Source organism: Apus apus, chromosome 25 (genome assembly GCF_020740795.1).
Source record: "Apus apus isolate bApuApu2 chromosome 25, bApuApu2.pri.cur, whole genome shotgun sequence".
Taxonomy (NCBI): domain Eukaryota; kingdom Metazoa; phylum Chordata; class Aves; order Apodiformes; family Apodidae; genus Apus; species Apus apus.
In genome coordinates this window covers 1,236,647-1,264,612 of record NC_067306.1, presented here as the reverse complement: position 1 = coordinate 1,264,612, position 27,966 = coordinate 1,236,647, and the positions used below count along the sequence as shown (strand labels likewise).

Here is a 27,966-nt window from a genome sequence, read left to right as displayed (position 1 = left end):
GGGAGGCGGGAGGCTCCGCACCGAAAACTTTCCCGGAGCGTCCGGCGGGGCCATGGGCCGCGGCCCGCGCTGAGCACCATGATCCCCGCCGGAGGCTGCCTCGGCGCCGGGCTGCTGCTGCTGGCCGCCCTCTGCCCCCCCGCCGCCGCCGAAGGTGGGTCCGACCCCACCGGGACACTGGGGGGGACAAGGGGGGCCGAGGGGACACCGGGGACCGGGAGGCTCGGCGGCGGCGGGACTTGGCGCAAAAGTTTTGCACGGGAGCGATCGGCACCGGGGGGGGGATCCTGGGGTGGGGTGGGGGGACCGGGGAGCACTGGGGGGGGGGGACTAGAGGACACCGGGATGGGGGCGCCGGCGTGCCGGGGGTTGTTCGGTTGAAAGCGACAGGATCGTCCCCCCTTAGTCCCTCCCCGATCCCCCTCCAGCCCCCCCCGATCCTCCCCCCGGTGTCCCCTCTGTCCCCCCCCGTTCTCCCCGCCGCGGGCAGAGCGTCCCCGGCAGCGCTGGGGGCCGGACTGGGCTGGACTGGGAGGCGCTGGGCCGGACTGGGCTGCTCCGGCCTCCCCGGAGCGCGACGAGCCCCGGGTCCGCTGCCCCGGGAGGAGTTCGGAGGACCCGGTGCCACCCCGAGCGGGGACCCCTTCCACTCCCAGGCTGCACCCGTGCCCAGGGCTGCGAGGATTGGGGACCCCCCCCGTCGTGGGGGTCCCATCCCGGGGTGTCGGGGAGGTGTCGGGGCGCTGGGGCAGGCGCGGTGCCCCACGGAGCGGGTGGGCGGGTGGGTGGGTGCGTCCCCGTCGCTCCCATCCACATTCTCGAGGTGCCGCACCCTGCCCAGCCCGGGAGGGAGCGGGAGCAGCCGGAGCCTGTCGCCAGGCCTCGGCCGGGCACGCGGGGACGGGGCTGAGGACAGCAGGGGACAGGGCTGGTGGCCGCAAGGTGGCCATCGGTGGCCCCAAAAGCGAGGGGCAGGGTTTGCCGCCGCTGCCTGCTCCGAGCCAGTCTGCAGGGGGGCAGCTCTGGCACCGGGGGGGTCTGGCACAGCAGAGCTGAACTGGAGCGGGATCATGGGGCAGGGGACGCACTGGGTGCCCTCCCAGCACCCCATGGTTTGCCCTGCTCAGAGGGTCTCTGCTGGGGGAGCTCCCTGCTCTGGGCTGGGGACATATCAGTGTCCCAGGTCCCACGCCTGGGGTTGGATCCGCGAGCTGGCACGGGGGGGATGGCCGGGAGCACCGGGAGCACCAGGGCAGCCCCGCGGGCACGTGCTGGACACCTCGGGGCGATCCACAGTGGCACTGCAAGCCAGGCAGGACAGATCATTGGCTGCCCTTCCTGGAGGAGCAGGCAGGACTGAAGCCCACGGGATGCGCCCTGAATCCCGCCAGGATCCGGCCGAGCCACCTCCTGCCCTTCGCCCCGGGAATGCCAGCGGCATCCCCTGCCGTGGGGCAGCCGGAGGGCAGACCTTGAGCTCTGGCCACTTGCCACCACGGCACGGGTTCTCCCCGAGGGAACCCTCTGCTGCTGAACCCTGAATTCGGGGGGCTTCCCCCTCTCTGGCTCTGCCCGGGGGGGTGTCCCTGGCTCAGTGGCCCGGGAGCAGGCAGAGGAGGTGGCTGCCAGCCCGATCCCAGCCATGAGGCCGTGCAGGCAGCTGCCGGCACCGGGGGCTGTCACTCAACGGTGGCACGACCGGCAGCCCCTCCAACTGGGGACAGGGACACCAGGGGACAGCCCCCACCAGACAGAGACAGGGACACCAACCCCCTGCCCTGGGCAGGGGGGGAGGACATGGCTGCCTGGCTCTGTGTGTGCCCCCAGGGCGACCCAGGGGACACCGGCACTTCAGCGCTGGTGGCACCGGGGGTGGTGGCAGGGTGGGAGTCAGGCTGGGGTCAGTGTGGGAACCGGGGTGGGGGGTCTAGCACAAGCGGGGGGTGGTCCCGGGGGCCACGGGCGCGCCAGGGCTGGGCCGTGCCCGCCAGCCCTGCGTCAGCGCTGCTCCCCAAACACGCCCGACCTGAAAAGGCGGTTCCTGCCGGGGGCCCCGTGCCACCCTCAGCCGTGACTCACCGGCCCGGGGCCCGAAGGTGGGCTCCCATGACCCCCCCCACCCCAACCCTGCACACCCCCCCCCCCAGCCCCGACGCCCCGGGGATGGGCTCCCGGCCGGCAGCCCCGCCGCGGGCCGGTTGGGATCCGGCAGCCATCGCTGCTCAACAATCGGGTCTTGTCTCCGCGTGGCCCCCCCGTCGGCGTGGGCAGGACATTCCTGCCTGCGGTCCCCCCCGGCTCCGGCCCCCCACCCTGGCACGGCCGTTCTGTGGCGGGGGACCGGAGCCGGGGGGGACCGCGGGGTCCCGGCATGACCCCTCCCCACTCCCCCTTTCTCCTGTGGGGCCCGTTGCCAAAGCGGGAGCAGCTTCGTGGCGTGCCGGGAGCGGCCATCCAGGAAGCCCATCGGAAGCTGTTTGGGAGCAATCCCGGAGATAAACGGCCGCGGCGCTTTCCTGCGGAGGCCGGTGCTGGTGCCGCCGGTTTTGGTTTCCCGCGGGGGCGGAGAAGGGACCCCCCTGAACTCCCTGCTCTGTCCCCGCAGTCTGCACGGGGACCGACATGAAGCTGCTGCGTCCCTCCAGCCCCGAGAGCCACTACGAGACCCTGCGGCACCTCTACCAGGGCTGCCAGGTGGTCCAGGGCAACCTGGAGCTCACCTACCTGCCCCCCGACGCTGACACCGCCTTCCTCAAGGTGTGCAGGGGACACACACACCCCTCCAGGGCAGGGGTCTGGCTGGCCCCTCACCTGTGTCCCTCTGGAGAATGTCCAGGGAAGGGCAAGGGAGCTGGGGAAGGGGCTGGAGCACAAGCTGAGGAGGAGCAGCTGAGGGAGCTGGGGGTGTCCAGCCTGGAGACAAGGAGGTGAGGGGAGACCTGCTGGCTCTGCAACTGCCTGAGAGGGGATTGGAGCCAGGGAGGTCGGGCTCTGTTCCCCAGGAACAAGAGATGGGACAAGAGGGAACGGCCGCAAGTTGTACCAGGTTTAGATGGGTTAGACTGAATAGTCCTGGAGGTGTTTAAAAGCCACGTAGATGTGGTAGTGAGGGATATGGGGTAACTCTGGACTAGGTGGAACAGGGTTAATGGTTGGACTCAATGACCTAGAGGTCTTTTCTAACCAGAACGATCCCGTGTGTCCCCTCATCCCCAGGACATCAAGGAGGTGCAGGGCTACGTGCTGATCGCGGAGAACCAAGTGAGCCAGTTGGAGCTGCAGAACCTGCGCATCATCCGGGGCACTCAGCTCTTCCAGGAGCGCTTCGCCCTGGCCGTGGTGGGCAACGCCGGCCCCGCCGGCGCCCCGGGGCTGCGCCAGCTGGGCATGCGGCACCTCACAGGTCAGGGACCCCTCCCCGAGGTGGTGGCTCCTGGATTGGGGTGCTCGGGGGTCTGGGTTGCCGGGAACTGCCAGGTCCTGCTGTGTCCCTGCCTGGAGCTGCCAGTCCCAGCTGGAACTTCTGGTTCCTGCCTGGGACTGGGTGTCCCCATGGGGCTGCAGGACCCCCCCTCCCTGTCCTTACCCCCCCGGCCTGTCCCCTCACAGAGATCCTGAAGGGTGGGGTGCGCATCGAGAGGAACCCCCAGCTCTGCTTCCAAGAGACCATCCTCTGGTCCGACATCTTCCACCGGCACAACGAGCTCCGTGGCGAGACCCAGGTGGAGAGCACCCGCACCCGCAGCTGTGAGCACCAGCACCCTGGCATGGGGGGCTGTTTGTAGCCAGGGAGGGGGTCTGGGGGTCGCTGCCCCCCCCCCCACGACATCACCCACTCACAGCTCCCCCCACGCAGGTCCCGACTGCCGGGCGCTGTGTGCCGAGGGGCACTGCTGGGGCGAGGGGCCACAGGACTGCCAGACGTGTGAGTATGGGGGTCTGCAGCCAGCCCTGCCCCCCCAGTGCCACCTGCCACCCCCTCCCCAGGACCCCCAAAGTCCCTGGCCTGTGGACCCCCTTCCCTCCACACATCCCTGCCCCATTGACCCCTACTTGCCATGTAAATCCTGGTGTGAGACCCTCTGGACCTCCCACTTGTGCCCCCCACCACAACAAACTCCCCTTAATCTGTGTTCTGGAGAACCCCACTTCTGTCCCCCCCGCATCCCTATCCCATTGACCCCTACTTGGCTGGCAAATCCCCACTGACAAACCCCCAAAACCCCTGCCCCGGGGACCGCACTTCCCCTGGGATCCCCCAGCATCCTCATCCTGGGGACCCCCACATCCCTAGGCTGGGACAGCAGCCACTGGGGTCCCTGTCCCCACCCTGTGTCCTTCTTCCCCCATCCCTGCAGTGACCAACAGCATCTGCCACGGCTGCCCCCGCTGCAAGGGCACGAAGCCGACCGACTGCTGCCACGAGCAGTGCGCCGCGGGCTGCACCGGCCCCAAGCACTCCGACTGCCTGGTGCGCAGGGAACGGGGTGGGGGGGCCCCGGGAGGGGCACACTGGGGTCTCAAACCAACCGTTTTCCCCCTCCCCAGGCGTGCCTCAACTTCAACCGGAGCGGGATCTGTGAGCTGCACTGCCCCCCCCTCGTCATCTACAACTCGGATACCTTTGAGTCGGTGCCCAACCGCGACGGGCGCTACACCTTCGGTGCCAGCTGTGTCAGCCAGTGTCCCTGTGGGTGCCAGACCAGTGTGGGGGGGCCTGGTGCTGAGCTGCTGCAGCCCTGACTGCCCCCCATTCCCACTCCCCAGATAACTACCTGGCAACAGAGGTGGGATCCTGCACCCTCGTGTGTCCCCAGAACAGCCAAGAAGTCACCGTCAACAACATCCAGAAGTGTGAGAAGTGCAGCAAGCCCTGCCCAGAGGGTGAGCAGCCCCCCTGGCATGTGGGGAGGGGGGATTGGGGACCTCTGGGGGTCCTGGCAAAGCACCCCAGCCCTGATGTGCCCCCCCACAGTGTGCTACGGGCTGGGAGTGGATTTCCTGAAGGGCGTCCGTGCTGTCAACGCTTCCAACATCCAGCACTTCCGTGGCTGCACCAAGATCTTTGGCAGCCTGGCCTTCCTGCCTGAGACCTTCACGGGGTAAGTGCCTTGTCCCCACCCTGAGCCTGTGGGTGGTCACTAGGACCCCCCCGTGGGACTCCCCAACCTCCCTCCTTCCCTCCTGTCCCTGGCAGGGACCCCAGCACCAACACACCACCCCTGGACCCCAAACTGCTACAGAACTTCGAGAGCCTGGAGGAGCTGACAGGTGAGAGCGGGGGAAGCGGGGGGCTGGGGACACTCAGGGGGGCACAGGTTGGTGACACTCGGCTCCCCACAGGCTTCCTCTACATCGCTGCGTGGCCGCCCAGCTTCCAGGACCTGGGGGTCTTCCAGAACCTACGGGTCATCCGGGGCCGTGTGCTGCACAAGTGAGCGGGGTTGGGGACACGGGGTGGGGGGACACATACTCCTGGGGGGGGGGGGGCACAGAGTTTGGGGGAGGCCCACACGTGCTCACGGGCAGTGTCTCGGCAGCGGCGCCTACTCGCTGACGCTGCAGGACCTGTCGTTGCGGGCACTGGGGCTCCGTGCCCTGCAGGAGATCAGCAGTGGGATGGTGCTCGTCCACCACAACCCCCAGCTCTGCTTCCTCCAGAAGGTGCCCTGGGGCAGCATCTTCCGCAACCCCCGCCAGCGCCTCTTCCAGACCCACAACAAGCCCCCCGAGCAGTGCGGTAAGCAGCACCCATGGGGGTATGGGGGATAAGGGGCTGGGAGGGGAGGGTGCCTTAGGCTCTCCCCCCTGTTGCTCACGGTGTGTCCCCCAGAGAGCGAGGGGCTGGTCTGCTTCCACCTCTGTGCCCACGGGCACTGCTGGGGCCCCGGCCCGACCCAGTGCGTGGCCTGCGAGCGGTTCCTGCGCGGCCAAGAGTGCGTCGCCTCCTGCAACCTCCTGGATGGGTGAGCAGCAAGAGACCCTCTGCCCATCCCTCCCACTGCAGGGGTCCGGGACCCCCATCCCTGTGCCCACCCCAGGGTCCCTGCACCCACCCCACGGTCCCTGTGCCCCACAGAGCCATCCGGGAACACGCCAACGGGACGCGGTGCCTGCCCTGCCACCCCGAGTGCCAGCCCCAGAACGGCACCGAGACCTGCTTCGGATCGGTGAGCACAGAGGGGACAGACATGGGGGGTGGTCCTGGACACTGGGGTTCCTCACACCTCCCCCCCTCCATTCCCACAGGACGCAGACCAGTGCGTGGCCTGTGCCCACTACAAGGACGCGCAGCAGTGCGTGCGGCGCTGCCCCAGCGGGGTGAAGGCTGACGCCTCCTTCGTGCCCGTCTGGAAGTACCCAGACGAGGATGGCATCTGCCAGCTCTGCCCCACCAACTGCACCCACTCGTGAGTCAGGCTCAGGGGGTCCAGCCAGGCTGGAGGGGGTCTGAGGGGGCTGCTGACAAGCTGCTCTGTGTCCCCAGGTGCACGATCCGGGACGAGGACGGATGTCCCGTGGACCAGAAGCCAAGGTAGGAGTGCGGGTGCCCTGTGCCACCCTGATCCTCACCCCTCTGGGTGCTGGGGGGAATCCTCTAGCCAGGACCCCTACCCTGGTCCCCTCCTGTCCCACAGCCAGGTGACATCAATCATTGCTGGGGTAGTGGGGGCTCTGCTGGTCGTTCTCCTCCTGCTCATCACCGTGTTCTGCGTCAAGCGCCGGCGGCAGCAGGAGCGGAAACACACCATGAGGCGCCTGCTGCAGGAGACTGAGGTGGGGACACTGGGACCCGCAGCTCTCCTGGAGAGGGGATATGAACCCCAGTGACAGGGGGGTTCCAGGAGCCCAGCCTCCCCCTCACCGTTTGTGCCTGCAGCTGGTGGAGCCGCTGACACCCAGCGGGGCCCTCCCCAACCAAGCCCAGATGCGGATCCTCAAGGAGACTGAGCTCAAGAAGGTCAAAGTTTTGGGCTCCGGTGCTTTTGGCACCGTCTACAAGGTGAGGGATGGGGAGTGCACCAGCAGCCTGGGACCCTCCCTGCTCCACACCCCCTCACCTTTGTGTACCCCTCCTCAGGGCATCTGGATCCCTGATGGGGAGAGCGTGAAGATCCCAGTGGCCATCAAGGTCTTGCGGGAGAACACGTCACCCAAAGCCAACAAGGAGATCCTGGATGTGAGTGTGCCGGCAGTGCCGGTGGGTGAGCGGTGCCAGCAGTGGCCCCTGCCCAGCCTGACACCCCCCCCTCACCCACAGGAGGCCTACGTGATGGCAGGGGTGGGCAGCCCCTACGTGTCCCGGCTGCTGGGTATCTGCCTGACCTCCACGGTGCAGCTGGTGACACAGCTGATGCCCTACGGCTGCCTCCTGGACTACGTGCGGGAGAACAAGGACCGCATCGGCTCCCAGGACCTGCTCAACTGGTGTGTGCAGATTGCCAAGGTAGGACAGGGGGTCCAGGGGAACCTGGGGGAGGTCGCGGGGTTTGGGGGGGCAGGACGGGGCCAGCCTGACCTGTGCTACCCCCAGGGGATGAGTTACCTGGAGGAGGTGCGGCTGGTGCACAGGGACCTGGCTGCTCGCAACGTCCTCGTCAAGAGCCCCAACCACGTCAAGATCACCGACTTCGGGCTGGCCCGGCTGCTCGACATCGACGAGACCGAGTACCACGCTGACGGTGGCAAGGTGGGGCCTGAGGACGTGGGGACCACGGTGCTCCCCCTCGGGACATCCAGCTCACCTCTCTGTCCTCCCTGTCCCAGGTCCCCATCAAGTGGATGGCACTGGAGTCCATCCTCCGGCGGCGCTTCACCCACCAGAGCGATGTCTGGAGCTACGGTAGGGCTCAGTGCTGGGGGGGCTCCTGGGGAGGACCTGTGGCACTGCTCACCCCCATCCCTGTCCCCCCAGGTGTCACCGTGTGGGAGCTGATGACCTTCGGAGCAAAGCCCTACGATGGGATCCCTGCCAGGGAGATCCCTGACCTGCTGGAGAAGGGCGAGAGGCTGCCACAGCCACCCATCTGCACCATCGACGTCTACATGATCATGGTGAAATGTATGGCACGGGGGGGACAAGGAGATGGGGGGGACGACAGGGACATGGCACAGGGATGGGGCACCTCACTGATGTCATCTGGCTCTGCCCCAGGCTGGATGATCGACTCTGAGTGCCGGCCCAAGTTTCGGGAGCTGGTCACCGAGTTCTCCCGCATGGCTCGGGACCCCCAGCGCTTCGTGGTCATCCAGGTATGGTGGGTCCCTGGGGGTCCTGTCCTCCCAGCAGTGCCCCAGGGGTCCTGACCACTGTTCATTGCCCCCAGAACGACATGGTAGGGGTGCCTGGCTCCATGGACAGCACCTTCTACCGGGCCCTGCTGGAGGAGGAGGACATGGACGACCTGGTGGACGCCGAGGAGTACCTGGTCCCTCACCAGGGCTTCTTCAGCGCCGAGACCTCCACCACGTACCGCAGCCGCATCTCCTCCACACGGGTAGGTGGGCTTTGCAGGGGGGGAAGCCAGGTGGGAGCCCTCCCCTTTCCCAGCAGAGACAGGGTGAGTGCCTGGGGACCCCCCTGTGGGCACCAGGATGGGGTCCTCAGCATGGGCTGCAAACACCCAACTCTGTGTCCTCTCCTGCACCCAGAGCACAGCAGAGACCCCAGTGGATGCAGAGGAGGGTGAGGGCTTGGCTGCCTTCCCCTTCCCCCCCCAGGGCCTGCCTGAGGGCCCAGAGGGGCCCGTGCCAGAGGTGCCAGAGGGGGACGGGGGGGCCAAGGGGCCCCGGCAGAGCCCGTCAGCGCGGGAGCCCAGCGCCCTGCCGCGCTACAGCGAGGATCCCACCGGCACGGCGGCCGAGGACAGCGAGGACCCCGAGGGCTTCACCACTCCAGCCCCCCACATCACCATGCCAGGTAGCGAGGGCACCCTGTGGGACCCTCCCCAGGGTCTGCCCAGCCACGGTGGCCGCTGACCTATCCCTTGTCCCCGCAGAGTACGTGAACCAGGCCGGGGAGCAGCGCTCGCCGCCCCGGCGCCCCCGCACGCCCCCGTCCCCGCCAGACAAGCCCAAGGGGCACCAGGGTAAGAACGGGCTCATCAAGGAGGCCAAGCACCCCTTCCCAGGGCCCTTTGGCCACGCTGTGGAGAACCCCGAGTACCTGACCCCCCCCGGCGCGCCCACCCCCGGCCCCTTCAGCCAAGCCTTCGACAACCCCTACTACTGGAACCAGGACCCTCCGAAGGGGGGTGGCCCTGAGGGAGGCCCTGGCACGACACCCACAGCAGAGAACCCCGAGTACCTGGGCCTGGCTGGCCCCGATGACACGGCCGCATAGGGCTGGGCCATGGAGAGACCCCCCCACTTCACTGAGGCAGCTTGGGGAGGGACAGCACAGCCAGGGGCTGTCCCCTCTGCCTGGTGGCTGGGTGACACCGGCCACACCCCAGGGTGACACCAGCCACAGAGGGCTGGGAGAGCCCTGGACACTGTGGGACAGCACAGCAGAACACATGGGGACAGAGGGGTCACTATTTGTACCTCCTCCCCTGAGGTGACCCACAAGCCACACTGAGCTGGAAGGTTCTCAGACCACAACCAGGAGCCTGGCCCAGAGGACAGCCAGGCAGTGTCACCCCATGGCCCCCCTGCCACCACCCACCCCACGGACTGTCCCCATCCTGCTCAGCCCCCCAGCCTCCCCCCGGCACCCCAGCGTGCCGGGACACACGGACTTGCACTGAGAGCAGGTGGAGGCCAGACCCACCTCCCTGCTCCCCCTGGACCCTTCTGAAGCCGCCTGGATCGCACCCAGATGTATATTTGATAATTGTACATGGTTGGATATATTTTTTTTTTTTTCTACTCTGCTTGTCTGGGTGGTTCTTCCATCTCTGGGGACTGTTGTGTCCCAGGGACTGTTGTGGCCCTGCTCTCCTGGCTTCAGGTGCCACCACCCACCCTGGGAGGTGGCGAAGGGGCAGGACCTGTTTACCTGGAGGGTGAAAGTCCCTCTCCTGCCTGGCCAGGAGCCAAGTGCAGGGCAGGAGACCTGATCCAACCCTGCTTCCACACCTCGGTGCCCAAGTCCCACCCCCTCGAGGGACACACGGGAGGGGCCACCTTCTCCTCTGTCCTTTATTCAGGGCCAGGCCATCAGGTTTATACACAGTATAGAATAAATAGTGGGGGTGGGAGGGGGCCCTCAGCCACCCCGGGGCCCAGGGCAGTGTCACCAGGAGCCCGGAGCCTGGGAAGGAGGGCAGGGGGGCAGGGGGGGAAGCTGGTGGCCGTTAAGCCAAGGCTGGGGCCATGGGGCTGGTGCCCAGCCAGGGTTCCCATGGCCAGTCCTGCTGATTAAACAGTGACAGGAGAGACTGGAATCATTAACAACCCACGTGGGGTCACAGCCCGGGGCTCTTCCTCTGCTGGGGCTGCAGAGTCACCTCCACACCCAGCCTGGCTCCCCCCTGCCTCCCCTTGAGGGCTGGGCAGAGCCTTCATGGGGGTCCCCAAACCCTCAGCAAAAAGGAAGGGCCCTCCCCTGCCCTGGGGGGAGGCAGGGCACCCCCCCACAGCTACACCCCACAGGGGGTCAGGCACAGCAGGGACACAACCCAAAGAGGGGGCACAGCCAGCCCAGTGCCATGGGGGCAATCCCGGGGGGGGGTCCTTACACTCTCAAGTCCCCCCTGATGTCCTCAGTTGCCCCCCGGGGGGCACAGGGAGCTAATGAAGGCAGCGAGGAGCAAAGCAGGGGGGATGCTGGGGAGGCCACGAGATCCCAGCTGAGGGGGGGCTACAGGATGGCGCAGGGGGGGCGGCTGTTGGTGATTTTCTCCAGGGGTTCCCCATTCCTGGCCCGGCGAATCGCTTCGATCAGCTGAGGAGACAGAGGGGAGGGGGTCACGCTGGCTGCAGGGTCTAGGGGGGTGGGAGAGCACTGGGAAGGGGGGGACACAGGGATCAGGAACACCCAGACACAACACCTCGGGCAGAACCACAGACCCAAGTCATAGCCCTGCTACAAAAACAACCCCCCCCACGCCCACCAGCCTGGCAGTGACCCCGCAGGACCAGGACTTACATCCTTCTCGTAGGGGAATCCTCCATTTTCCAGCTTGGAGAAGACCAGCTGCCCATTGATCTCGATCTCAAAGGCACCTGAAAGGCCAAGAGGGTCGGGCTGTGAGCTCTGCCCCCACTGCAAGCCCCCCCCCCCCCCAGCACAGCCATTCCTGCCACACTGACCCCCTTTGTGGACATCCAGGAGGCAGAAACACTGGCAGTTCCCCCAGACTGCACCCCTGGAGTGCTCTGGGGACTCCTGTCCTGCTCCTGGCAGACCCCACAGCCCCAGGCCCTGCACCCAGCCCCACAGCAGGGCAGGCTGGGGTCCCCCCAACCCAGCAATGCCCCTCTTGCCTGTGCCCCCCAGCCTGGACTCGATCTCGATGTCGGGGTACTCCTCCTTCACAGCACTCGCCAGCTCCTGGTACGTGGGCTCGAAGCCACAGGGCTCGCTGGGGGTGGGGAGAGGGGGTGAGAGCTGCGCCCTTGCCCCCCCCGCCCCCCTCACACAGACACCCCCATGAACCCTGTCCCGACTAAGGAGCCGGTGGAGAACAGCCCCGTCTGCTCCCCCCGTAAGGCTAACAGAGCCCCCCACGGCCCCTCTGCAGCTGCTGCCTGAACCCTTCCAGCCTCCACAAGAGCTTCCCCACCCGCTGCACCCCCAAACCTCATCCCCAAACCCCCCCCAACCCCTCTGCACCCCCTCAGCCCTCCCCACGAGCCCCCCCAGCTCCTACACACCCCACATCCCCACGACCCACCTATTCCTGGGGACTCCCCGCTCGGAGCCCCCCGGACCCCTCCTCAACACCCAGCCCTCCTTCACCCCCCAGCACGCCCCGTCTCCCCATTCTCTCCCCGCCTCTCTCCGTTCCCCCAGTTACTGCCCCCAGCCCCCCTCCCGACGAGCCCCTCGCCACTCTCGGTTCTCCGCCCCCGGCGCCGCTGCGACCCACCCCCCGCAGGCAGAGGGGCGACAGCGGGGACAGGAGCCCGGTGCCGGCACTCACCAGTACTCCACCACGATGCGGACCCGCCGCTCGGCCCCGCTCGCCGCCGCCGGCCCCTCCTCGCTGCCGCCGCTCATCGCCGCCGGGCCCGCCGCTCGCTTCCGGGCGCCGTCACGTGACGAGCCGCTCCCGCGCGGCCGCGGCTCTTTTATCCGCCCCCGGCGGCGGCGCCACCTGCCGGCGGGAGGAGCGCGCGCCGCGGGGACCCCCGGGGACACCCCCCAGGGACCCGCACCCAGCCCGTGGGACACGCGCTGACACCCCCCTCCACCACCCCCAAGGGTCACCAACCGACCCCCGGAGCGGGAGTTCTACAGGGTCCTGGGACCCGCACAGACCCCTGGGGATCGCCCACGCATCCGCGGGGGCGCTCGGCATCCCCCGACGGATCCCCCTGAACCCTCCGCAGGGAATCTGTGGCCTCATGGGATCTCAAGCACCCCATGGGGACACCCGCTCCCCCCGTCTTGGGGGTACACATAGATCCCACGGAGCCACGCACAGTCCCTTTGGGGCTCTCATCACCCCAAGGATACCCCCACAGCGCACGGAGAGACCCTCATTTCCCCACAGAGTCCCCCAAAGCCCCCATGAGGACACCCACAGCCCCCATGGAGACCCCCCATAGCTCCCATAGAGACCACTCCCCATAGCATCCATGGAGATTCCTGAAGGGACCCCACCCTCCGTCCCTGTGGGACCCCTACAGATCCCCCAAAGGACCCCCCCCCCCCCCGGCTGCCACACACACCCGCATCCTATGCCCCCTTCCATGGGGTCCCCACTTCCCTCCAAACCCCAGGGGACCCTGCCACCTGCACAAGACCCCCACGAGGCTCCTCCCCCGGGGTTGCCACTCGCCGCAGTCCCCGGGTGACCCCGCGGGATCTCCCCATCGCATGGGACCCTCCTAGTCCCCCAGCGTCATGTCCCAGGGGAACCGTCCTCCCAAAAGCCCCCAGCTCGGAGACGGGGGGGGGCCGTGCCGGACCCGCACACCCAGAACATCCCCGGGGACCCCGGGAACCCTCTCCTGGGGGTCACCCCGGTGCATTGTGGGAAACTCCCCATCACCACCGCGGGGGTCGTGAGATGCGGGTTGGGGCGGGGGGATCAGCCCCGCCGCGTTGGCACGAGGCCAGGCTGGATGTCCCATCCTAGGGCTGGGGGGGTGGGCACGGGCCCGGGGGGGTGCACCCATGGGTGCCGTGGGGTGCGGGGTGCTGTCCCAGGGCGGCATGATGTCAGGCGGGGGCGGGAGCTGGCGCAGGTAGATAAACCCGGGGAGAACAGGAATCCCCGGTCCGGCGGGACGCGGCGGGACGCGGCGGGCGCCAGCAGGTAGGACGGGGGCTGGGGTGGGGGTCTCCCGCCCCGCGGGGCCCTCGGCCATCCCGGGATGTCACCCCCTCCATCCCGCCGGTATCACCCCGGCGCCCCCCTCCCCCTTCCCTTGCTGCTGCGCCCCCGCCCCTTCCCTCCCGCCTTCCTCTTCCCGGTTCTTCCTCCTCCTCCGCCGCCCTGGCACGGCCTCGCCGCCGCAGTCCCGCACCCCCGGGAGCCCCGTCCCACCGCCTCGGCACCCACCGCCACCCTGCCCGCGGCCGGGGGACCTGAGACCCTGTCCCTTGTCCCTAGTGGCCCTGGGACCCCATCCCCTAATCCTTGTGGCCCTTAACCAACATAAACTGGACCCTGTTCCTTAGCTCTGGTGACCCTGGGAACCCTGCCCTGAGAGCTCTGGTGGCCCTGAGACCCCGTCCCATAGCCCTAGTGGTCCTAGTTCCCTTGCCCTGTAGTCTTGGTGGCCCTGGGACCTCATCCCTTATCCCTGGTGGCCCTGCGACCCTGTTCCTCAGTATTGGTGGCCCTGTGACCCTGTCTGCTAAACCCAGTGGCCCTGGTCCCCCAGATCCATAACTCTGGTGGCCCTGGTCACCTTGCCCCATATCCTCAAGGCCCTGGTGCCCCTGTTTGTCCCTGGCCCCAGGGACACTCTGTGTGTGTGTCCCACCACGCTGTCACAGCCACCAGGAGAGGGCTGGTGTCGGGGTGACCTGAGGCCACAGTGATGGGCTGGCAGTTGGTGGCAGGGCTGTGCCCCTGTCCAAGAGCCCCATGGGGTCCCCATCTGTCACTTCAGCCCCTCTGATGTCCCCTGCGTGGATTGCGGTGGCCCAGCACCGTGTCCCACAGGCACCAGCACCCCATGTCGCTCCTGGCTGTCTCCTGTGTCCCCAGACTCACCCCGGGTGGGGACACCCCAGCGCGGCCCCCCCGGGCACAGCCAGGGCAAGGGAGGGGATGGAGCAGAGGATCCAACCCGGTGGGACAACTGGGTCAGGGACATGGTGACATGGCAGGGCCAGGGATGGTGGTGGCAGCCGCGCGATGTCATCACTCCTACCCACCCATGGACTTGGACCCTGCGGTGGGCGGGAGGCGGGGACGGGGACGGGCGGCGGGTGAACGATTAACCCAGCCCCGCGGCACCCCGGGAACGGCGGGGCCCGGCGCACGCGTCCCCGCGGCCACCGAGTGACACCACGGGCGTGCGTGTGTGACGTGTGCCAGCTGGCCCGGGCCACCGGCGCCGAGCCGTGCCAAGCCGTGCCGAGCCGTGCCGAGCCGTGCCGAGCCGTGCCGAGCCATCCCACATCCCCGCTGCGAATCATTCCAGCGCCGAACCCCGAGCATCAACCGGTGCCCACGTGCCCACCGGACGGTGCCGCAGCGCTCGGGGGGGTTCGTGGGCAGCGGCAGCCGTGTGGGGGGCTCGGGGCAGTTCCCACGGCGGCGCCGGCGCGGATGCCAGCGCGGTGAGGTGGAGCTGGGAGCGGCCGCCAGAACTGGTTTGGCCAGACCCGAGGAGGTGTCTGGGTTGGGCTGCCCGCCATCACCTGCTCCTGCCGGCACCACGGCCCGGCCCGGCAAAGCTCAGCCCGGCACGGCTCAGTCCGTGTGTGTCTGTGTGTCCCCTGCCAGGTGACATGGTGGCACTGAGGTTCTCGGTTGTCTCGTATGGGGCTGTGCTCGCCCACTGGGCTCATGCTCCCCATCCCTCAAGGGCTGGAGGGGATGGGGGACACCCCCACAACTTGGCAGCCACCTGGGGCTCAGCCAGGACCCCCGGGGGAGGACCGGGGGCAGGTGTGGTGCTGCCGTCACCTCGGTGACTCACCGCTTGCCTGGGCGCCGGCAAAACACCACCCGGGGTGGGGGTGCCAAGGCTGAGCAGCCCCCAGCAGCTTCTTGGGACCAGCACAGCAGCGTGTGGCCCACGGGACCCCAGGGACAAGTACCTGGAGCCTCGTGCAGTGCAGGACAGGACCTGCTCTCTCCCCTCCCCAGATAATGCCATGGACGGGGGGGCTCAGCAGAGCAGCCCCCGGGAGCCCCCCGGGCCGGGCGGTGCGGAGCTGGAAGGAGCCCCCAGCAAGCGGGATGGGGGCGAGGGGCTGCCCGAGCTCAAGCGCTCCCAGCCCCGCTTCATCCACGGCAGCAGGTGGGTGGGGGAGGTGGGTCCCGATGCTGAGGGGCGGGTTTCCAGTGGCTTGAGGGGGAGCACAGGCTGGGGGGTCGCAGGGAGCTGAGCCCCTCTCTGCCCGCAGCCGGCCAGTCCCGCCGGAGGAGCCTCGTGCCTCGTCGCTGCCCACCATCCCCAACCCCTTCCCCGAGCTCTGCAGCCCCTCCAACTCGCCCATCCTCAGCAGCCCCACCCTGGGGCCGGGACCCTCCCGCGAAGGGGCTTCCCACGTGAGTCAGGTGGCTGGGGGAGGGGGGCGGGGTGGGGGGTGGTCTCGGCCCCCAGGTTGGCGGTGGGGACCCTGACGCCCGCCCTGGCGGTGCCGGCAGGTGGTGAAGGTGTTTGGTGAGGACGGCGCTTGCCGCTCGCTGGAGGCCGGGCCCGGCACGACGGCGCGACAGCTCTGCGAGACGCTGGTGCGGAGGACACGGGCACTGCAGGACCACAGCTGGGCCCTGGTGGAGCTGCACCAGCACCTGGCGCTGGGTGAGCCACCAGCAGGGCGGGGTGTGGCACTGGTGTGGCGCTGGGACCCCCCAACCCCAGCCACCCTGCTGAGCCCTGTGTGTGTATGTGTCCCAGAGAGGTGCCTGGAGGACCACGAGTCGGTGATGGAGGTGCAGAGCTCCTGGGCCCCCGGCGCCGACAGCCGCTTCGTCTTCCGCAAGAACTTCGCCAAGTACGAGCTCTTCAAGAGCAACACGGTATGTGGGCACTGGAGCAGAGCCCACAGGGATCCAGTGTCCCATGAGGACCATGGGCACCCTGTCTGTCCCCACTGACCCTCCCTGTTCCTCTAGCAGTCCCTCTTCCCTGAGGTGATGGTGTCCAGCTGCCTGGAGGCAAATAAGAACATGGCACACTCGGAGCTCATCCAGGTATGGAGCCACCATGCTGTGCCATGGGGACCCCACCATGCCACAGAGACTCCATTGTACCATGGGGACCCTGCCGTGGCACGGTGACCCCGTGGGAACCCTGCTGTGCCACTCAGACCTTGTTTCCCCCCAGAACTTCCTCAATTCCGGCAGCTGCCCAGAGGTCCAGGGCTTCCTGCAGCTGCGGGAGGCCGGGCGCAAGGTCTGGAAGCGTTTCTACTTCTCCCTGCGCCGCTCAGGGCTCTACTACTCCACCAAGGGCACCTCCAAGGTGAGGGCGTGGGTGGGGACATGGACAGGGGTGCAGCAGGGCTGGCTCTGACCTCCCCTCCCCCTCATCCCAGGACCCCCGGCACCTCCAGTACTTTGCTGACCTCACTGAGTCCAACATCTACTACGTGACGCAGGGCAAGAAGCACTACGGGACACCCACTGAATTCGGCTTCTGCATCAAGGTGGGGATGGCCCTGCCTGCCTGGGGGTCCCGGTCCTTGCCTCTGCCCCCCACCCTCGCCAAGGGGTCTCTTCCCCCCAGTGCTGGGGCTGCCCCGTGACAGCTCTGGCCTCTCCCTGCAGCCCTACAAGGTGCGGAGCGGCGTGAAGGGCCTGAAGCTGCTCTGCAGTGAGGACGAGCAGAGCCGGAGCTGCTGGATGGCAGCTTTCCGCCTCTTCAAGGTGGGCTCCGGCCCCGCCGGGGGTGGGGGTACGGGCCCTGTGCCGGGGGAATGCTGGGGAGATGTAGGGGGATGCTGGAGGGATGCTGGAGGCCTGACGGAAGGATGAGGGAGAGATCCCAGAGAAATGCTAGAGATGCCGGAGGATGCTCACATCCCTGTGCTGGGGGAAGCCAGAGGGATGTCCCCATCCCCTGCAGGGTAGATGTAAATGTCTCCGCCCCCAAGGCGGGAGGACACCGAGGTCCCCGCCCCCAGCCCAGGCGGGTGCTCCCCCGCCCAGCTGCGGACGGAGCACCCCTCCGGGACCCCCCAGCTCACGGGGCTGTCCCCCAGTACGGCATGCAGCTCTACCGCAACTACCAGCAGGCGCAGGCGCGGCTGAGCCAGCCCCCCTGGATCGGCCCCACACCCCTGGTGAGTACCCCCCCTCCCCGCAGCCCCCGGCCTGCAGGGAGCCCCCCCTGTCACCCCTCATTCTCGCCGTCTCCCTGCAGCGAAGCGTCTCGGACAACGCGCTGGTGGCCATGGACTTCTCGGGGTGCACGGGGCGGGTGATCGAGAACCCCAGCGAGGTGCTGTCGGTGGCTCTGGAGGAGGCGCAGGCCTGGAGGGTGAGCTGGGATGCAAGCGGGGGGGGCGTGGGGATGTGAGGGGGGACCCCCCGAGCCCACCCTAACGCCTTCTCCTCGCTTTGAACGGCCAGAAGAAGACGACGCACCGGTACAGCCTGCCGGCAGCCTGCCAGAGCTCCCCGCTCAGCGCCGGTGAGCAAAGCCCGCCCACGGTGTCCCGGAGGATGCCCGGGGCGGGGGGGGGCGGTCCCTGCCCCAGCTGGGGGTCCCACCCCCCCTGACGCCCCTCTCCCCGCAGCCATCCATCGAACCCAACCCTGGTTCCATGGGCGCATCTCCCGGGAGGACACCCAGCAGCTCATCGGCCGGCAGGGCTTGGTGGACGGGTACAGCACCCCGGGGGGGCTGGAGGCCCTGGGGATCGTGGGAGGGAGTCATGGGACCCCTGGGCGGGGGCTATGTGACCCCAGGGGTTGTAGGGCTTATGGGGTGATGTGGGACACCCTGGGGGTAAGAGAGATTTACGGAGGGGGAGGGATCCCAATGTGGTTGGGACCCCCAGGATTTGCAGGGGTTTGGGATCCTGAGGCTTGAGGGGGGGGCGGGCTCCCCTCCCATAGGTTATAGGACCCCAGAGCTTTGTGGGGGGTACCTAGGACCCTGGAGGTGACATGGGGGGGAGCAGAAGGGTCCCAGGGCCAGCGGTGACATCCCCGGGGGGTTCACAGCGTCTTCCTGGTGCGAGAGAGCCAGCGCAACCCCAAGGGCTTCGTCCTGTCCCTGTGCCACCTGCAGCGAGTCAAACACTATCTCATCCTGCCCGTGAGTGCCAGGGGGCCGGGGGGCGTCCGGGGGCTGCTGGGCGGGTGGGGTCCTGACCCGTGCCCCCCCGACAGAGCGAGGAGGAGGGACGACTCTACTTCACCATGGACGACGGGCAGACCCGCTTCGCCGACCTGATCCAGCTCGTGGAGTTCCACCAGATCAACCGCGGGATCCTGCCCTGCAAGCTGCGCCACTACTGCACCTGCGTGGCCCTCTGAGCCCGGCACTGCCGGTACGGCTTGGCACAGCCCGGCACGGCTTGGCACAGCCCGGCACTGCTGACCCGGTTCGGCACAGCCCGGCACCGCCGGCACGGTTCGGCACAGCCCGGCATGGGCAGCAGGATCGGGGCCAGCTCGGCGCGGCACACGCCGGGACAAGGACAGCTCCTCCACCGGCAGCTCCACCCTGTGCCCCCGGTGCCGGCTCTGCCCGCAGGGTCCTGGGGGGTGCCAGCGCTGCCGGGACCCCCCGCAATCAAGCACTTTCCCCCCCCCCCAGCTCCGCACTAGCCCTGACTGTCCCCGAGTGTCCCTGGGGGGGGACCTGACACTCCTCACTCCCAGACAGGCAGGCTTGGGGCTCCCCAGCCCCAGGAGCAGGGTCCCAGGGGGATGAGGGGGGCACCCACCACCACGTCACCCCTACCCCCACAAGGCCAGTTGAACTGTGATGTGTTTTATACCAGTGACAATAAAGGTTATTTTTTCAGAGTTCCTGCCTCGCCCCCTCGGAAGGGAAGGCTGGGGTGCTGGGGGGTCCCTCCTACAGCCCCCCCGGGGTGTGTGGCTGGCTGTGTCCCCACGTCCTGCCGTGTCCCCACAGTGCCCCAGGTCCTGCACAAAGGCCCCTCTGTGCTCCCGGGGCACCACGTGCTGCTCAGCCACGCGGCTGCCGGCAAATCCTCAGGGGGGGATTATCAGGAGAGGGGATTAAGGGCCTGGATTTGGGGGGGCCGGGGCAGGCACAGCTGTTATTAAAGGCAGGGGGGGGCCGGGCAGCAGGGCCCCACCATGGCTCCCAAGACAGTGCTGATCACCGGCTGCTCCTCCGGGATCGGGCTGGCGTTGGCCGTCCGGCTGGCGCGGGACAAGCAGCGCCGCTTCCGAGGTGAGTGGGGTGGGGGAAACCCCCCCATCCCCAGGGGAGACCCCCCCCGCCAGTGTGCCGGGCTGAGCCCCCTCTGCCCCCAGTCATTGCCACCATGAGGAACGTGGGCAGGAGCGGGGCGCTGGCGGCGGCGGCGGGGCCGGCGCTGGGCCGGACGCTGGAGATCAAGCAGCTGGATGTGTGTGACGAGGCCTCCATCCGTGCCTGCCTCGACAGCATCCCCGGGCGCCACATCGATGTCCTGGGTGAGCCCCAGTAACCCCCCCTCCACGGCCCTCGGTGCCCTCTGCCAGGGACCCTCCGTGCTGGGGACACCCTCTGCTGGGGTCACCAAGTGCACCAGGGGTGAACCCTGCACTGGGGACTGTCCATGCCAAGCATGTCCCATGCTGGAGGCACCCAGTGCTGGGGACACTGTGCCAGGGACACCTCATGTGTGAGGGAACACCCAGTCCCATGCACCAGGGGCATCCTACAGCAGGGACCCTCTGTGCTGGGAACTCCCCATGTGTCAGGGACCCTCCACACCCAGGCCATCCCATGCTGGGCACCCTCCAAGCACTGGGCATGGGACCCCCCTGTGCAGGGGTGGTCCCCCTGACGCCCCATGCCCGCAGTCAGCAATGCCGGGGTGGGGATGGCGGGTCCCCTGGAGTGCCAGAGCCTGGAGGCCATGAAGAGCCTCATGGACACCAACTTCTTTGGCCTGGTCCGCCTCGTCAAGGAGGTGCTGCCCGACATGAAGCGACGCCGTGGGGGCCACATCGTTGTCATCAGCAGCATCATGGGCCTGCAGGGTAGGGGTGAATGGGGTACCCCAATGGGACCAGACCCCCCCGTCCCTCCCCAGCCCTGATCGGGACCTCCCCGCTCATCCAGGCATTGTCTTCAACGACATCTACGCGGCCTCCAAGTTCGCGGTGGAGGGGTTCTGTGAGAGTCTGGTGGTGCAGGCGCTGCGCTTCAACGTGGCGTGAGTGCCGGGGGCTGGTTGCGGGGGGCGGGGGGGGGTAGGGGCTCTGGGGGGGACCCAGGGTCCCCAGCACCCCATCCCTGGGCAGGATCAGCCTGGTGGAGCCAGGGCCAGTGGTGACGGAGTTTGAAACGAAGCTGTACGAGGAAGCTGAACGTGCCGACTACTCGCGGACTGACCCCGAGACGGCTGAGATCTTCACCAACCTCTACCTGAGGAACTCCAGGGATGTCTTTGCCAGCCTGGGCCAGACCCCCGAGGACATAGCAGAGGTGACGAGTGGGCGGGTGGCCCCCTCTGGTCTGGGGGCTGTCCCCTTCCAAACTGCTCCCTACCCTCCGGCAGCCCCTGGGTGGGCTGTCCAGGGAAGCCTCAATTAGCCCTAATGAGAAGCAGGGAGCCCTGGCCTGCTTCTGCAGCCCCTGGGAGGGGGCTGGAGCCATCAGCTCCTTTCCCCCAAGCTCCACCCTGATGGAGCTGAGCCAAGTTGGGAATAGGAATGGGGATGGGATGGGACAGAGTTGGGATAGGAAGGAGCTGGGGATGGGAAGGGGTTGGGGATGGGAAGGAGATGGAATGGGATGGGACAGGAAGGAGTTGGAGATGGGAAGGGGTTGGGGATGGGAAGGAGATGGAATGGGATGGGAATGGGGATAAGGATGGAGATACAGCGGAAATGGAGATGGGCATAGAGATAGGATGGGAAGGGGCTGGGATGGGATGGGAATGTGGTTGTGGATAGGATGGGATGTATACTGGATGGAAAGGGGACGGGGATGAGTAGGGGATGGGGCAGGAAAGGGACAGCGGTGTCCCCACGTGCAGCACACGCTGCGGGTGATCGAGGCGGCCCGGCCGCCCTTCCGGCACCAGACCAACGTGGCCTACACCCCGATGGCCGCGCTGAAGCACGCGGACCCCAGCGGCGCCCTGGTCACCGCAGCCTTCTACAAGCTGGTCTTCAAGTACGACGCGGTGCTGCGGCTCAGCCTGCGCGCCATCCGCCTGCTGCGCTGGAAGGCCCAGAAGGTGAAGGCAGGTGTCCGGCTGCTGGGCTTCAAATAGCCCCCCCGGCACCAGGCTCACCTCGGGGGCAGCTCCAGGGTGGGGGGGCGAGAGGGGCCGGGCCCCACGCGGGGTGGGGGGGTTCCGCTTCCTGCTCCCCACCCGAGACAGCGCCGCTCGCCGCGGCATTAAACCGGGAGTGGTTCTTTGTAAGCGGCGCCGGGTGAAAAGAGCCGAGCGGCTTCCTCCGAGAGCGCAGCCGCCGTGACGGGGCTGGGAAAGGTGCCCCCGCCTGCCCCCCGCTCCCTGGGGGGCACCCGGACCCCCGCACGTGTGTGGCATCCTGGAACCCTGTCACTGTCCCCCCCCCCCACAGGTGACACGGTGTCCCTTTCGCCTGGGCAGTGCCCCGTGGTGGGGGTCCCGCGCCATGTGGCACCCTGTCCTCCAGCACTGAGCCCCAGGGCCCTGGAGCAGCGTGGGGGGGGATGAAGGGCATGACAGCGGCAGCAGCACTGGGTGCAAGGGGTGCAGGGTGGCTTTTTGGGGTGCACGGGGGGAAGGGGGGGGTGAAAAGGGGTGGGTGCAGACTGGGTGCATGGTGGGTGCAGGCCATGAGCAGGAGCAAACATGTTGGGGGTCCCCAGCGCCCCATGCCACCCCAGGGTCTCCCCTCTAGGTCAGGGGGGTGACAATAGGTGGGTGCAGCCCCCCCAGGCTGGGCAAAGGGTGCTGGTGTGTGGGTGTCAGGAGAGCAGGGGGATCTGCAGGAGCCCCCAGCACGGTTCAACCCCGCGGTGCCATTTCCTGGCTCCCGCTGTGCTTCCCATCTCACCAGCGCCCGGGATGGTGGGTGCATGGGGGGGGTGCAGCCCTCCAGGGCCCCACCGGGACCCCCAGCTCCACGGGCTCGGGCGGTGGCTGCAGCACTGTGCCCAGCCCGTGCCACGCACGTGGGCCCCGCCGGCTCCAGGCACCTTGGGGACAGGATGGGGGCAGGAGGGGAGGGGAAAGGAAATATTTTTGCATCATCCCCCCCCCTTCTCGCACGAGTTAATGGCAAAGCAGCGGTGGGGACCGCGGCACCGAGGCTATGGCAACGGCGCAGCACCTGGGGACGTGCAGGGGTGACATCAAAGGGGTGACGCAGCCGCCCCCCCCCCCCCCGCTGCGGTTTTTACAGATTTGACTTTCTTCGCTCCGGGGGGCAGGGATGGGGGGACAGGGATGGGGGGGCTGCGCCCCGTCCCGGGGAGCAACAAAAGTGCAGGGGGGGCCCGGCTGCGGAACAGCCCCTGACACAGAGCCACAGCCGTGGGAAACGGGACTGAGGAGGAACAAGACACACACACCCCCCCACAAGACCCCCCCAGCCCCACGGTGTCTCCAGGGGAGGAGGAGGGGACAGGATTGTCCCCAAGGGGGCAGGGGGCTGCGGGTGTCCGGGACCGGCAGCGCTGCGGTGGCCTCAGCACATCTCGCCAAAGCCCTGGGTGGGACGGGGGGTCCCGGGAGAAGTGCCGGAGGGATGGAACGGGGACCTGTCGTGGTCTGGGCGGTGAGGGAGGGGGGCTCCTCCATCCCTGGGCGGCCAGGGCCGTGCTTAGGGCTGAGGAGCTTCACTCACCTCCAGCCTGGGAGCATCATCCCTGGCCACGGAGCCCATTCCCCAGCCCGCCGTGCGGGGGTGGTGGCTCTGCCCCGGGGGCCGACGCCGCTCGGCTCCACAGCGAGTTCTTGTAAAAACAATCGTCTGGGGACTTCTCCCCCCCACCCCCCCCCGCCCCGGCCAGCCCGCGTGTGACAATTGTGTGACAACTGGCAGCCGCTCCCGCGCTCTCGGTCCCCCGAGACCCCGCGCCGGGTCCCCGCGATGCAAATCAGCGCCAGATATAACCGGGGGCACGGCCGGGAGCGCTCGGCTCCCCGGGGGCTTCACTTCCCGCCCCCGGCCGAGCGAGGGGGGCACCGGGCGTGACATGAACCTGCCGTCCCCGTCACGCTCCCGCCGGTCACCCTGCCGTGTGGGCTGCGTGTCCCACGGGAGGGAAAACTCCCCCTCGGCGGTGCCAGCATCAGGCACGGGGCTCCCCGGGGGGGCAGGCGGTGCCCCCCATCCCACTGTCACTCAGCCCCCCACGGCAAGCACAGAGGGGACCCTCACCGTGCTCCCCCGCCGGTTTTTAGGGCTCCATAACCACCCAGCCCAGGCCGGCGGGTCCCGGGCAGGATGAGGCGGGGACTGTGACTCAGAGGCTGGAGAAGTGGGACAGGGAGGAGGTGGCAGCAGTGACTCAGACCCCCCTACACGCCCCCAGGCCCTTCCCTCTCCTTGGGTGCTGCTCCCCACGGGGAGCAGGAGCCAGCCGGGATGCTCAGAGGATGCAGCTCAGAGGTTTCTGGGATTTTGGGTGCATTACAGAGCGTGTTCCCACAGGCCGGGAACGAGCTCCTCTCGGCTCCATCATCCCGGCAGCAGATAAGGATCGCGCTGTCAGAACACCCACCCGACGTGTTCACACGCCTGCTGCTTTACAGGGGTTTCAGTTCCAGACAGATGAGGGCTTTGGAGCAGGGGGGGTTGGCTTCAAAACGGCTCTAACTGAAGAACAGCCAGGCTGGGCACTCGCTGCCCCCTGGTGCTGAGCCCCCCGGGCAGTGAGCGCGGGCAGGGCCTCCCCCCGACCCGCAGAGCTCCCCTCGGCAGCTCGGGGAGGGGAAACAGCCCCTGGGGCTGCACCCAGGCCAGCGAGGAGGCAAAGGTCCAAGCAAAAAAAGGATCCCCTGACTTGCCTTTCTTTAAAAAAATTCCTTCCTGTGTTTCAAGCATGTCCAGCTCCTTGTGGGAAAAGGTGTCTGCAGAGGAAAAAAACATCAACCTGCTGAAACAAGTGCTAGGGAAGGGCTGAGGGCCTCCCTCCTCCCTGATGTTTCAGCCCCCGGTGCCCCATAGAAACCCTGAGACTACCCAGCAGGAGCAGCCCCTCTCTCACATGCCATGGAGTGGATCCAGGGATGTGGGGCTCGCCCCACACCTCTGTGGGGGGACAAACGCCTCCCCAGGCAGGTTACGGGGACACCAGCAACGGCTACAGGCCTTGCTGGGAGGAGCAGCCAGAGCGTGGCCACAGGGGAGGAACCGAGGGGCGTGTGCCCCTTCCAGCATCCCCCACAACGCCTGGGATCCCTGGCACAAATCCAGCTGCCAGCACTTCAGGTGCTGCAGCAAAGCACCTGGCCAAGGTCCCCACACACACACCAGGGCCCCCCACGCCCGGGCCCCCCGTGCTCACATCCCAGCCCCATTTCACCACGACTGTTCCTGGTGACACCAGGGCGAGGAGGACGGGGCTTTGTGGCACATCGTGCCACAGGGAGCAGAGCCCCAAGGCTGGGAGCAGCCAGGACATCCCACGGGAATCGCTTCTGCTCTACCAGGGGAAATTCAGGCTGTTCCTCTCCCTTGGACACTTTTTCCAAGCTGGCTGGGGAGACAAAGGAGCCCGGGGGCAGCCCCAGGTCTGAGGACACGTTTCCTTGGACTGTATCATCATCTACCAACCAAAACTAAAGCCCGACAGGAGAGCAGCGAAGCTCAGCCCAGCGCCCAGGGTCCCTGCCACTCAGAAGTTTACAATTTAAAAATTCCATCAACTTTCAGGCACAAGATGCTCATTTCTTGACACTCCAAGCCCAACCCCCGAGGCTGCGCGGGGCTGCTCGGGTGTTCGTCAGCACTGAACACAGAAACCAAGCCAGACAGACCCAGCAGCTGCTGGAGAGCGTTCAAAGAGCACGGTCCAAACAGAAACGTGTTTGGTACCAAAATAACCAAACCAGGAGCAGAACAAACGAGGCTCACAACAAATAGCAGCGTTTTTTCCCCCCTCTGTTTTCCCAGAGGAGACTTGCAAAGCTCTGAGCTCAGAGACTGCCTGAGACCAGCTCAGGGAGCTGCAGGCACATGCTCAGTGGGCACCACACAGAAGATAAACAGCACTCAAATATATATATATATATTTAATAAATGACCGAGTTGAAATTTCACAACATGCGATTGTTCAAGAGCAGAGCTGCAACGAGGTCACTGCTCAATTCCAGACAGCCCAGGGAACTTCTTTGGGTTCAGCCTGTCTTGAAAATGGTGACTCTGCCCAAGCAGTGGTGGGAAAACCCTGCCGTGGGGCCAGGCCTGGTGCAACCTCCCCTCATCCTCTCCACAGCAGGGCTGTGCTGCCCAGGGATCACAGCACTGGATGGTCCCCTGCTCTGGGAAGTGAGAGGTGGTGGACTCTGCCTGGAGCCCAGGGAAGAGTGGGAGTATCACCTGGAGAGTGTTTGCAAGGATCCAGTGGTGCTCCAGGACACGTTTGGGGAGCTGAGGAGCTTCTGTGCCAACAAGGAGTTACCTCTAACCACATGTAACCTCACTCATTTCTGTGGAACCACCAAGGAGCATTTTCACCAGCCATGGGGTGGGCACCACACAGTCACTTCCCCCACAGAAAGGCAGCAGGAGGGATGGAGTTATCCAAGGATTTACCCCAATGGAAGCTGGGAATGGCTGAAGCCTCCCCGAGTCCAGCTGCTGCCCGGACACAGCTCCCCAGTGGTGGGGATAAGCTTTGGTGGAACCACAGCCTGGCTCACAGGTGGATTGTTCATGACAACAGGTGTTCACTGGGGAGGAACCAACATCCAGCTGCTCAATGCATGTGCCTCAAGATGGGAAACTGCCCATTGGGAAAGGTCCTGAACTCATAACTACACATGTAACCACACAAGGCAGCAACACAGTTCTCCTTACCCCCTAAACAGTGCTCCTCACCCCCAAAAAAGTGCTCCTGAACACCCAAAAGATAGACAGGAACTGGGATCCAGCACTTCGACAGCACTTTAGATACTCAAACACTCTGCAGACTAATTTATCCCTCTTCAGACATATTGTTATTGGGGAAAAACAAATAATCTTTTTTGCACCCTCAGAGAGGTAGAAAATATTTGAGTTGAAAGAGTGAGCCCAGGTCAGAGGGAGGGGTGAAACGGGGCTCCGTACCCTAGCTTCCCCTCATGGACACAGATGGATCACCACAGAGACTGGCACAGCAACACTGGGAAAGCACAAAAGCCACGCAGGTACCAAAACATACCATGGATGCAAAGAGTCCATCACACAAAGAGCCCAACACACCTAACGCTGCGTTATACAAAAATACTTTGCAAAGAATAAACATTCACTCAGCAAAACTGTTATCAAATTCCTATCTTCAGCCCAGTGACTAATAATCCAGCTGCAGAGCAAAGATTAGATTAAAAGAACTATTTTAAAAACCAGCTTCAAAGTAAATGGTAAATAGTCATTTTGCAAAAGAGAACATCTCACTCCGAGGGACGTCCCCGCACAGAGCCAGACAGTGTGACCGAGCTGGCAGCTCCCACACACTCGTGCATGAAGGTTCTCAGGGTGTCTGCTGCAGGGACAGGGTGACTTCTGCAGGACAGGGTGACTCCTGCCCCCAGCCCAGACCAGGGGTAGCCACGGAGCAGCTGGCACGGGGCCGGGTCTGCTGCTGGTGCCAAGTGCGAGGACAGCGCGGTGCCATCCTGCTTCTTGGCATCCATCAGGCAGGAGGACCTTCCATCAATGGAAATCAGGACTTCCCCCAGACTGCCTGGATGAGCCAAGCAAAGACCTCCCTGGATGTCCCAAAACCAGGCACCCTTAAAAAAAACAACCCAGCCCCAAAATAGGTCTCGCTTATGCTGCTGTTACTGAGTAAGACACACGTGGGAGTGACTTTAATGAGAGTGGAGAGAAGGGTAAGAAAAATGAAAGTGTGGTGGGGCCACATGCTCTTCGAGACTTTGGGGAAAACCTTTAAAGAGGAATTAATAATCCCTCCCTGCCACGTGTTTTCCTTGTTTTGGTGATCCACCATCTGAGGACCACTGGGATTGTGGCAGCCAGGAAAGCTCCTACAGGCTTGAGCCTGCAGGTCTGCCCCAGGGGGACACTGGCAGTGGGGCAGAAACACCCTCAGCACTGAGATAAAGCATCAAAACCAAATGCATGTTAAAAAATAAAGCCATCTGAAATGGCTCTTACTTTTCACAAAAATAAAGTTCACATAAAAATCGGTCTCTGCTCCTGGTATCTCATCTGGTACCCACCCCCCCAGCAGCCAGGCAGAGATGCTACAGAACACTGAAGTATTTGTAAAAAAAACAAAACCCAAAAAAGAATCAGGTAAAAAAGGTGTCACCTCCCGGTGACGCTCATTTAAAAACCCAGCGTAGAAAAATACTGCAGA

At 66.2% G+C, this 27,966-nt stretch overlaps 4 protein-coding genes across 4 annotated transcripts; 3 read left to right on the top strand and 1 right to left on the bottom strand.

Moving 5' to 3' along the window:
- Nucleotides 1-11: 11 nt before the first annotated feature.
- Nucleotides 12-9,870, top strand: ERBB2 (erb-b2 receptor tyrosine kinase 2). Its single transcript, XM_051640186.1, has 27 exons — nucleotides 12-154; nucleotides 2,606-2,757; nucleotides 3,217-3,403; nucleotides 3,610-3,747; nucleotides 3,857-3,925; nucleotides 4,359-4,471; nucleotides 4,549-4,690; nucleotides 4,768-4,884; nucleotides 4,976-5,102; nucleotides 5,198-5,271; nucleotides 5,344-5,434; nucleotides 5,541-5,740; nucleotides 5,834-5,966; nucleotides 6,080-6,170; nucleotides 6,250-6,410; nucleotides 6,488-6,535; nucleotides 6,639-6,777; nucleotides 6,881-7,003; nucleotides 7,082-7,180; nucleotides 7,262-7,447; nucleotides 7,535-7,690; nucleotides 7,768-7,843; nucleotides 7,916-8,062; nucleotides 8,156-8,253; nucleotides 8,328-8,498; nucleotides 8,653-8,920; nucleotides 9,000-9,870. The coding sequence occupies exons 1-27, from the start codon at nucleotides 79-81 to the stop codon at nucleotides 9,341-9,343; spliced, it is 3,726 nt and encodes a 1,241-aa protein (XP_051496146.1). The 5' UTR covers nucleotides 12-78; the 3' UTR covers nucleotides 9,344-9,870.
- Nucleotides 9,871-10,125: 255 nt separating this feature from the next.
- On the bottom strand, nucleotides 10,126-12,194 carry MIEN1 (migration and invasion enhancer 1). Its single transcript, XM_051640188.1, has 4 exons — nucleotides 12,090-12,194; nucleotides 11,431-11,528; nucleotides 11,093-11,169; nucleotides 10,126-10,888 (listed from the first exon to the last, which is right to left on the bottom strand). The coding sequence occupies exons 1-4, from the start codon at nucleotides 12,164-12,166 to the stop codon at nucleotides 10,805-10,807; spliced, it is 336 nt and encodes a 111-aa protein (XP_051496148.1). The 5' UTR covers nucleotides 12,167-12,194; the 3' UTR covers nucleotides 10,126-10,804.
- Nucleotides 12,195-14,460: 2,266 nt separating this feature from the next.
- Nucleotides 14,461-18,800, top strand: GRB7 (growth factor receptor bound protein 7). The gene is made up of 16 exons (XM_051640078.1): nucleotides 14,461-14,520; nucleotides 14,770-14,908; nucleotides 15,441-15,594; nucleotides 15,701-15,845; nucleotides 15,945-16,101; nucleotides 16,198-16,319; nucleotides 16,416-16,493; nucleotides 16,627-16,764; nucleotides 16,838-16,948; nucleotides 17,070-17,168; nucleotides 17,504-17,584; nucleotides 17,665-17,781; nucleotides 17,874-17,934; nucleotides 18,041-18,128; nucleotides 18,471-18,564; nucleotides 18,639-18,800. Exons 1-16 carry the CDS (start codon nucleotides 14,461-14,463, stop codon nucleotides 18,783-18,785), a joined length of 1,791 nt encoding a protein of 596 aa, XP_051496038.1. The 3' UTR covers nucleotides 18,786-18,800.
- Nucleotides 18,801-19,580: 780 nt separating this feature from the next.
- RDH8 (retinol dehydrogenase 8) lies at nucleotides 19,581-21,715 on the top strand. Its single transcript, XM_051640177.1, has 6 exons — nucleotides 19,581-19,677; nucleotides 19,761-19,922; nucleotides 20,295-20,474; nucleotides 20,557-20,650; nucleotides 20,739-20,922; nucleotides 21,476-21,715. The coding sequence occupies exons 1-6, from the start codon at nucleotides 19,581-19,583 to the stop codon at nucleotides 21,713-21,715; spliced, it is 957 nt and encodes a 318-aa protein (XP_051496137.1).
- Nucleotides 21,716-27,966: the final 6,251 nt, after the last annotated feature.

Coding starts and splice junctions, on each gene's coding strand:
- ERBB2 (XM_051640186.1), top strand. CDS start 79: ATGATCCCCGCCGGAGGCTGCCTCGGCGCCGGGCTGCTGCTGCTGGCC. Junction 6,536..6,638: donor CCCGTGGACCAGAAGCCAAG/GTAGGAGTGCGG, acceptor CCTGTCCCACAG/CCAGGTGACATCAATCATTG. Junction 7,004..7,081: donor CTTTTGGCACCGTCTACAAG/GTGAGGGATGGG, acceptor ACCCCTCCTCAG/GGCATCTGGATCCCTGATGG.
- MIEN1 (XM_051640188.1), bottom strand. CDS start 12,166: ATGAGCGGCGGCAGCGAGGAGGGGCCGGCGGCGGCGAGCGGGGCCGAG. Junction 11,170..11,430: donor GTCCAGGCTGGGGGGCACAG/GCAAGAGGGGCA, acceptor TTGGCCTTTCAG/GTGCCTTTGAGATCGAGATC. Junction 10,889..11,092: donor GATTCCCCTACGAGAAGGAT/GTAAGTCCTGGT, acceptor CTGTCTCCTCAG/CTGATCGAAGCGATTCGCCG.
- GRB7 (XM_051640078.1), top strand. CDS start 14,461: ATGGTGGTGGCAGCCGCGCGATGTCATCACTCCTACCCACCCATGGAC. Junction 15,595..15,700: donor CGCTTCATCCACGGCAGCAG/GTGGGTGGGGGA, acceptor CTCTGCCCGCAG/CCGGCCAGTCCCGCCGGAGG. Junction 16,949..17,069: donor AATTCGGCTTCTGCATCAAG/GTGGGGATGGCC, acceptor CTCTCCCTGCAG/CCCTACAAGGTGCGGAGCGG.
- RDH8 (XM_051640177.1), top strand. CDS start 19,581: ATGGCTCCCAAGACAGTGCTGATCACCGGCTGCTCCTCCGGGATCGGG. Junction 19,678..19,760: donor CAAGCAGCGCCGCTTCCGAG/GTGAGTGGGGTG, acceptor CTCTGCCCCCAG/TCATTGCCACCATGAGGAAC. Junction 20,651..20,738: donor GCGCTGCGCTTCAACGTGGC/GTGAGTGCCGGG, acceptor ATCCCTGGGCAG/GATCAGCCTGGTGGAGCCAG.